Here is a 9126-nt window from a genome sequence, read left to right on the forward strand (position 1 = left end):
CTGAGCCCAGAGAGTGGTGGTGAATGGAGCCACATCCAGTTGGCAGCTGTCACTAGTGGTGTTCTCCAAGGATCAGTGCTGGGCCCAGTCCTGTTCAATATCTGTATTGATGATCTGGATGAGAGGATTGAGTCCAGCATCAGTAAGTTTACAGATGACACCAAGCTAGGAGTAGGTGTGGATCTGTTGGAGGGTAGGAGGAAGGTGCTAAGCACCGGGACAGGCTCCCAAGAGGGGTTGTGGAGACTTTCAGAGACCAATCGAGTGTGATCCTGGGCAACCTTCTCAGGCTCACCCACTTTTAGGAGTGGACTTGGACTAGGTGATCCATACAGGTCCTCTCCTATTGCCACTGTGCTGGGCTGCCATAAAATCCACAAACTCTTGATGAATTTCCATGTAAAATGGAAATGGGCTGGAGCACTGCCCTGTGAGGAGAGGCTGAGGGGCCTGGGGCTTTTTGGTCTGGTGAAGAAGAGACTGCAAGGGGATCTAATTAATGGTTATAAATGTCTGAGGGATGGGGGTCAAGAAGGAGGGGACAATCTCTTCTCTGTTGTTCTCTGGGATAGGACAAGGGGTAATGGGGATAAACTACAGCACAGCAGGTTCCACCTCAACATGAGGAGGAACTTCTTTACTGTAGGGGTCACTGAGCACTGGAACAGGTTGCCCAGAGAGGCTGTGGAGTCTCCTTCTCTGGAGACTTTCCAGCCCTGTCTGTTTGAGTTCCTGTGTGACCTGAGCTAGATTGTATGGTACCGCTCTGGCAGGGGGATTGGACTGGATGATCTCAAGAGGTCCCTTCCAACCCTTAACATCTATGATCCTGTAATATATGTTGACCTCTCTCTTTCCAGTTTGTGTACGGGGATACCGCTGTCACTCAGATGACATTCCTGCGCCTGCTGTCGAAGGAAGCTTCCCAGAACATCACTTACCTGTGTAAAAACAGTGTTGGGTACATGGATGACCAGACGAAGAACCTGAAAAAAGCTGTGGTGCTGAAGGGGGCCAATGACCTGGAGATCAAAGCCGAGGGCAACAGCCGGTTCAGATACACTGTCCTTCATGACAGCTGCTCTGTAAGTTTGGGGTGTTTGCCATCTGTGATGGATAAGGAGGAGGATTTTTGTCCTTTTGCAATTGTTTTTTGATTTAGAAAACAAAAAAAACCTCCAGAGAGCAAAGTACTTAATATGCTGCAGAATTTTATACGGTTTATCATTTTGTGGCTAATCACGCCAGAGAGCTCTGCATGCTTTAGAGGTTATTTGTACATCACTGCTTATTAGAGAGCATTCTGAGGTGCATGTCTTCCCATTTTGCATTTCCCAGTATTTGTTCAGAGAGGTGGTGGAGTCTCCATCTCTGGCATCCTTCAAAGCCCACCTGGATGCCATCCTGTGCAACCTGCTCTAGGTGACCCTGCTCTGCCAAGGGGAGTTTGGACTGGATGGTCTCCTTCCCACCCATATCATTCTGTACTTCATTCTGTGTGATTTCTGTGTGGAATGACATGAATTTATCAGATAACTTTGAGCACTTGGCCTGACATGAGTCAGATTATTGCATCAATACGAGAGAGGAACCTCAACAGGTACCTGATCCAGCTGGAAAGGAAAATCCTCCTAAAAGACAGTACTTTGTGGTCATAAAACCCAGCAGATAGTAGGTTTCTTTCATTTTCAATACATTCTTAGACTAGTTCAAGGTACTGACAAAATATTTGTAAGATTAGTTTTGCACTTGTAGTAAACTATAGTTCTCTCTGTGCTCTTAAATAGTGTAGCCTGAGATGATGTGTGCAGGGTAACCTATTCACACACAGAGAAGAATTTCATGACATACATTCAGATCAGTCCAGTTGCAGGATGAGATCCTGCTGTATCCATCTACCAGCTCTCTGTAAAACAAGACGTCTTCATTGTAAAGTAAACCAAGGTGCAGTAAAGGCTCAGGGAAGGTACAGGTGTTGTGGGTTTAAAACTGGATGTTTTAACCACAGGGAAAAAGTCCTCCAGAAGTACGACAGAGTGCAAGGGCTGGACACTGGAAAATGTAATCTTTTGCTATGTCATTCCCATCAGCCTGCACCACTATATGAACAGACATTTCTGTCTGCTCTGCCCTTTTCTCCCTCTCTCTTTTCCCAGCACAGATCCTTATCTCTTGCAATGTGGGTGGGAGTTTTACAGTCTTCTGGGGCCTGGGCAAAGATAATTTTTGCTGTGTAATTTGGGCCTGCTATGGGGAGGGAAACAGGGAGGAACTGGGGGGTGGGGGAGGTAGAGGGGTGGGCATTGAGACTTGATGGGAAAAAGCCCAGGTTGGAGAACTGAGCTGAGGCTAAATAAGATTTTGGACATTCTGCATTTCTGTATATTCTTGTGAATAGTATTTTCCACTTAAACTACCAACTCAGTGTGGGGGATTTTTATTTCACTCCTTTGGGAAGAGGTAAAACAGCTTTCTGTCCTCTCAAAACCAAGACACGAGGCCATCACTCAGAACTCCTAGGCTCACCAGGTGGAATCCAGGCTGTTTCTCATGAGCTCTGACCTAAGTTCTTGTGGAGGGTCAAGATTACCCCCTCCAATATATTCACCAGCGCATCTCAGAGGCCTTAGAAGCAAAGGAAGCAATATATTTCCAGCCAGATAAAACTGACAAGAATATAACAATATGCAGATGTGCAAAACTGTATTTACAGTCATTTAGTTTAGAAATCACACATGGATCAGAAATAAAACAAGGATCCCCTCACAGCGACCTCCCTGAACTGCCCCTGGGATGAAGCCCAGGAGGGTTCCCAGCAACCAGACCTGCTCCCTCCTTCCTATCCTGTTATCTCCCAGATGGTTCAAACCAGCATGAAGGTTAGGATAGAGATTAAGAGGAGCAGTGCAAAGCATAAAGGTGCAAGCAGACCAAAGCCAAGGGCAGAAAGAAGGAATTGTTTATACATTGGCTTTTTATCCTGTGGTAGTCTGAGGGGTCCCAGAGTTCCAGGTTCCCTTAAGAAAACCACAGAGACAAAGTCCCGTCCCAGGGGATGGAACAGGTAGTCTCAGGATGTTGTAATATTGTTATTCTATTCCACTTGGCAGTATCACAGCTTACAAGGCAGTGCCTGGCTGCTACATCTTCTCTTCCCCTCCCTGCCTCTCCTCCCTTCACTTCTGCTCTCCGTGCAGAGCGCATCCCTCCTTGTCTCATGGTCTGTGTGTGGGAGATGGCTCCCAGCTGGCAGGCAATCCTGAGCTGCCTCATGCAGGCCTAAGCTGGGGAGGGCAGTTCTGGCCTACTCTCAGGCCTGCTGAGGGTGAAGGGGTGGAGGATTTCTAAGTGATTTTAGTCCAGTAGACCTGACTGAGCTTGTGGATGTGTTCATTCTACCTGATTGCCTTTTGCATATATGCTCCTGTGAAGGGAATCCCTCTTGAAACTTCTGTTCAGTGTCTTCATTCTTACTCTTCACAATAAGTAAGTGGCATTTCTGTTCTCCAGTCCCTGAACTGGGACCTATCCCAATTAGTGAATGTCAGGAATTGTACAGATTTATTTTTGTTGTTCTTTTTGCATCCAGCAGCCAATTATTTACATTTGGCCCTTTTTAATTCACCATCCATGGCAAGTTCCTATTCCTTGTCTACAATTAGTCACAACAACTAATCTAAGCCTTATACCATAACACTTCTCTTTCTTTTATCTCCTTTTCTTTTCTTTTTTTTTTATTTTTTTTTCCCCCTTCTTTTCTTTTTTTTTCTCCTCCTCCAGAAACACAACGGGAACGTGGGCAAGACTGTGTTTGAGTACAGAACCCAGAACGTGGCGCGCTTACCCATCATAGACATTGCTCCGGTGGACATTGGCGGTACCGAGCAGGAGTTTGGAATCGAAATTGGGCCAGTTTGCTTTGTGTGAGAGGAAGGGGGGAAATGAACACACCACCCAACAGCAGCAGCAGCAGCAATTCAACACGTGAACTTAGACTGATAGAAGTTAATCCTGAGACTCTTGAAGTAATGGCTGACGTTGGGTCAGCGCTGTACATAAGGGTTCTTTACAATCGCCCGGCCTCCTTTGGAGTATTTATTTTACTTTGCAAACCTTCTGTTGAAAAATGATCAAACCCAACTTTTTTTTTCTTTAAAGTCCAGCAGTACAGTCTAAAGAGGATCCCTGACCACCTTTTAAAAGCAGTCTGAATCTTTTGCCTCGCTTCTCTTTCAAAGTCCTTTGAAATTGGCAGGTATCCAAGCTCAGTAGTTTTAATGTGGGACTGGTCCTTTTGCTGGGATGAATACCCAATTGCCAATTAAAAACAAAATGAGCACTTTTGTGAACCTTTGGCTACATTTCAGTCACATCTCCTCCTGCTATCCCAGTTTGTCATAGAATCATAGAATGGTCTAGGTTGGAAGTGACCTCAAAGATCATTTAGATCCTGTAGTTAGCCATTCACAGAAATCTGGATCTTTTTGCAGAGGAAAGTCTCTTCAGATAAGATCACCTGAATTTGGTGTAGTTTTCCCTGCACTTTCCTATCTATCAGTCTGCTTGTGAAAGCATTCCATCGCCATGATTAACTGATGGAGGGAAAATGCTACTGGGGTAAATAGGAGTTTTTGGTAGGGGCATCCCTCATCTTAAAATTTAAAGGAATATTTAGGTTGGAAGAGCCCTTCAGGATCACCAAGTCAAATAGATATCCCTACTCTACAAAGTTCACCCTAAATCATATCCCCAAGCACCACATCCACATGGCCTTTAAACAGATCCAGGGTTGATGACTCCACCACCTCCTTGGACAGCCCATTCCAATGCCTGATCACTCTTGCTGGGAAAAAAACATTCCTAATATCTAGTCTAAACCTACCTTGGTGCAGCTTGGGGCCATTCCCTCTTGTTCAATTGCTCCTTACCTGTGAGAAGAGACCAGCAGCAGCCTCTCCACAAGATCCTTTCCAGTAGCTGCAGCCAGCCATGAAGTCTCCCCTCACTTCACTTCTCATGGCATCGTTTGTGTCATTCCATGAAATTAATCTCCTGAGTCCATCTTAAACCCAATACTTGTTGATTTTCTGATGCCTGCCCATCTAAGAAGCCATTACAGAGCAAATTCCACAGATGTCTTGTGCGTGGTGGCAGTTTCTGTACCTTGTTCACATGTATCCCTGACCCATTGTTAATAAAGGAGAGTTTAGAAACCTTTTTTTTTTTTCCTTTTGGCATGCATCACCAGGAATTTGATTTCCTGACCTTGAGTCGTCAAGGCCAGACAGTTCCATCATTTCTTAGCATGAGCTACCTCATCTCTGGAAGTTGGGATGCATTTAAATATACCTGTTTGGGTTTTTTTTTTCCTTATTTTATTTTAGATATTACAAGGTGCTATGCTTCTGTTGTGTTCCTTGGAGAAAGGAGATAGGCTCAGCAAAAACCACCACACGAAGAAAAAAAAGAAATAAAAAAGAAGAAAAAGAAAAAAAATATGATGGTGCTAAATGAGTCTGTAGAAGGCTGATAAAATAGACTCCTGCTGTCAGTGTCATGTTCAGAGCTTAGCTGTTAGGCTTTTGGTGTTGGAGAGACCAATGTTACAGTGCATTTATTTGTTGGTCATACAATATATAGGATGTTTTGTGCCACTGATGTGCTTTATTTTGTAAAGTATGTGGCTACAAACTTAGTTTATTTCTTTTTCTTTTGGTTTATTTTTTGTTTTGTTTCTTTATTGCATCTGTTGGGGTTTTTTTTTTCTATTTGTTTGTTCATTCCTTTAAAAAAAAAAAAAAGACAATAAACAGCTGGGGCCATCCCTAAAGAAAGTCATGCACATAGCTTTATTCATGTATCTTTGCAAAGCATTTAATTAAATACATGCTTCTTGCTATGGAAGTGGTTTCCTTTTTGTAGAATTAACTTCCAAGTTGTCCCATATCAGCTTATTTCACACAGGATCACAGATGTTAAGGGTTGGAAGGGACCATCCAGTCCAACTCCCCTGCCAGAGCGGTACCATACAATCTAGCTCAGGTCACACAGGAACTCATCCAGACAGGGCTGGAAAGTCTCCAGAGAAGGAGACTCCACAACCTCTTTGGACAGCCTGTTCCAGTGCTCGGTGACCTTTACAGTAAAGAAATATTTCGTCACGTTGAGGTGGAACCTGCTGTGCTGTAGTTTATCCCCATTACCCCTTGTCCTATCCCAGAGAACAACAGAGAAGAGTTTGTCCCCTCCTTCTTGACCCCCATCCCTCAGACATTTATAACCATTAATTAGATCCCCTTGCAGTCTCTTCTTCACCAGACCAAAAAGCCCCAGGCCCCTCAGCCTCTCCTCACAGGGCAGTGCTCCAGCCCATTTCCATTTTGCATGGAAATTCATCAAGAGTTTGTGGATTTTATGGCAGCCCAGCACAGTGGCAATAGGAGAGGACCTGTATGGATCACCTACTCCAAATCCGCTCCTAAAAGTGGGTGAGCCTGAGAAGGTTGCCCAGGATCACACTCGATTGGTCTCTGAAAGTCTCCAGAAAAGGAGACTCCACAACCCCTCTTGGGAGCCTGTCCCAGTGCTGCAGCACCCTCACAGGAAAGTTCTTTCTCATGTTTAGGTGGAACCTCCTGTGCTGTAGTTTACATCTATTGCCCTTTGTTCTACCCCAGGGCACAGCTAAGAAGAGTTTGTCCCCTCCCTCTTGACCCTCAGCCCTCCGATATTTGTAAACAGTGATTAAATCTCCTCTAAGTCTTCTCTTCACCAGACCAAACAGCCCTGGGTCCCTCAACCTCTCCTCACAGGGCAGTGCTCCAGCCCCTTCATTGTCTTCGTAGCCCTCTGTTGGACTCTCTCAAGTAGATTCCTGTCCCTCCTGAATTGGGGAGCACAAAACTGAGCACAACTGAGAAGAGGTTGTCACTATCCCTTTTTGACACCCATCCCACAGACATTCGTACCTGGATGCACTAAATAAACAGCTTTTGGAGTATAGACGCACATAGGAAAGTTACTTTCAATCTGTTTTCAGCAGCAGAGAATTATACTCCTTGGATAGTAGATATGTTTTGTGTGGTTGTTGAAGGACAAAAGTATTTCATTAGGAGGGATACAGTTTTCAAGCCTCTCTACGTTTGTATCTGCATAGGAAGTGTGTGGTGTTTCCTCTGCCAGACGCCTTGAGTGCTGAGATGGCTTTACCTAGAAAGCAATCTGAAGTAATGCTCTGTAAAACTCATGGGATCCTTGAAGCAAAGCCTGACTTGGGCAATCTGAGTGATTGACTGAGGAGGCTTTGCAATGCAAGGGGTTGGTTTTCGCCTCTCTTGACTGTGTTTACAGCATGCACACGTACACATCTCACTCCCTCTTGAAGCATTCCACGAAGCTTTGCAGACTTCTTTTAAAGCAGACAAACACTTAAAAAGAGGTGGGGAGGGGATTTGCAGTGCTCTAAACTGCTTCACCTCTACGAGGTAATGTGGCATAGCCTCATGTAAACACAGCTTTAGTTCCAGGAACCTAGAATGAGCTGCTAGATTGTATAAGGTTGATTAACTTAAGGAGCACAAAGGAAACATCAGATTACAACATTTAGCGCAGTTCTGTCTGTTGCAAGTGGCAACAAGGGGTAGGAAGTTAATCCCTGCTTTGCAGGTGCTACTAAACTGAAAGAAGGAATAAACAAACTTCTTCAGGTACCTTGGAGGTACCATAACAAATGTAGTGAAACTGAAGTGTGAGTTAGGACAGGAACACACTCACAAAACTCCGCTGAAGCTGCAACATCTCAAGTGCCTCCAAGAGTCATCTTTTATTCACAGAATCACAGAACATTAGGGATTGGAAGTGGCTTCAAAAGATCATCCAGTCCAACCCTCCTGCCAGAGCAGGATCACCTAGAGGAGGTCACATGGGAAGGCATCCAGGCAGGTTTTGAATGTCTCCAGGGAAGGAGACTCCACAACCTCCCTGGGCAGCCTGTTCCAATGCTCTGTCACCCTCACGGTGAAAAAGTTTTTCCTTCCCATGGAACCTCCTCTGCTCCAGCTTGCACCCGTTGCTCCTTGTGCTATCATTGGACATCACTGAGCAGAGCCTGGCTCGGTCCTCCTGACATGCTTCACATCTTTATAAACATGAATGAGGTCACCTCTCAGCCTCCTCCAGGTAAAAGAGCCCCAGCTCCCTCAGCCTCTCCTCACAAGAGAGATGTTCCACTGCCTTCAGCATCTTTGTGCCTCTGTGCTGGACTCTCTCAAGCAGTTCCCTGAGGTCATTCTCAAAGTGAGGGGCCCAGAACTGGACACACTATTCCAGACACAGCCTCACCAGGGCAGAGTAGAGGGGGAGGAGAACCTCTCTCGATCTGCTAACTACATCACTTCTAATCCACTCCAGGATGACATTGGCCTTATTTGCCATACGGGAATGTGATGGTTTGGGGGTTACCCCGCCCCTCCCACACTTTTGAATTTGCCCCAGCTAACTCAGACGGACCCTGGGAATATAGATGAAGCAATTTATTTACAGCTAGCAGAATTTACAAGCAGCTATTTACAATATATATACAGTTATATACAATTATATACAGAAATATACAAAGGATAAACAATACAAAAAGCACAACTCCCCTCCCAGAAACCTGAGTCCCCAGGAGGGGCTCTCAAACCACCCCAACACCTCCCCCGGCCCTCTCAACCTTACCCCAGTTCTCAGGAAGAAGAGAGGTGCGGCCAAGAGGTTAGGGAGCAGGGTTAGTAGGAGCAAGGTTAATGAGATGTGACCAGGTCTAAGGCAAAAGCAAGAGAGAGAAACAAAATGGAGAATGTTTTCTTCTTCTTCCCAGAGTTCTCAGCATGACTTTGAGAGAAGTTGACATCAATTGTTTTCATTTCACTGCCCATTATCTAGTTCTTTTACCAAAGCATTCTAGCTTGCTTCAAACTAGCCCAGGGAACATTACTGGCTGATGGTCTTCCCTCTGTGACTGTTCTCAGTGGATGGAGGGTGTGGATTCATCAACAACACAGAGATAGCCATACCTAAGGGTGTACAGAAAGGGGGTCATGCAGTTTTCATCTCATGAACCTCCTCTCCCAGAGAGAAATTTTAGAT

At 45.1% G+C, this 9126-nt stretch overlaps 1 protein-coding gene across 1 annotated transcript in view; it reads left to right on the top strand.

Annotated features, from left to right (window-relative positions):
* COL5A2 (collagen type V alpha 2 chain) overlaps positions 1-5904 on the top strand; it is a 167569-nt gene extending 161665 nt beyond the window's left edge. Inside the window, exons 53-54 of the mRNA XM_064158033.1 lie at positions 861-1085; positions 3781-5904. Coding sequence (XP_064014103.1) covers positions 861-1085; positions 3781-3927 — 372 coding nt within the window. The 3' untranslated portion in view covers positions 3928-5904. The remainder of the gene's footprint in view (positions 1-860; positions 1086-3780) is intronic.
* The last annotated feature ends 3222 nt before the right edge of the window (positions 5905-9126 follow it).

The sequence above is a fragment of the Pogoniulus pusillus genome, chromosome 2 (genome assembly GCF_015220805.1).
Source record: "Pogoniulus pusillus isolate bPogPus1 chromosome 2, bPogPus1.pri, whole genome shotgun sequence".
In the NCBI taxonomy this organism is placed as follows: Eukaryota; Metazoa; Chordata; class Aves; order Piciformes; family Lybiidae; genus Pogoniulus; species Pogoniulus pusillus.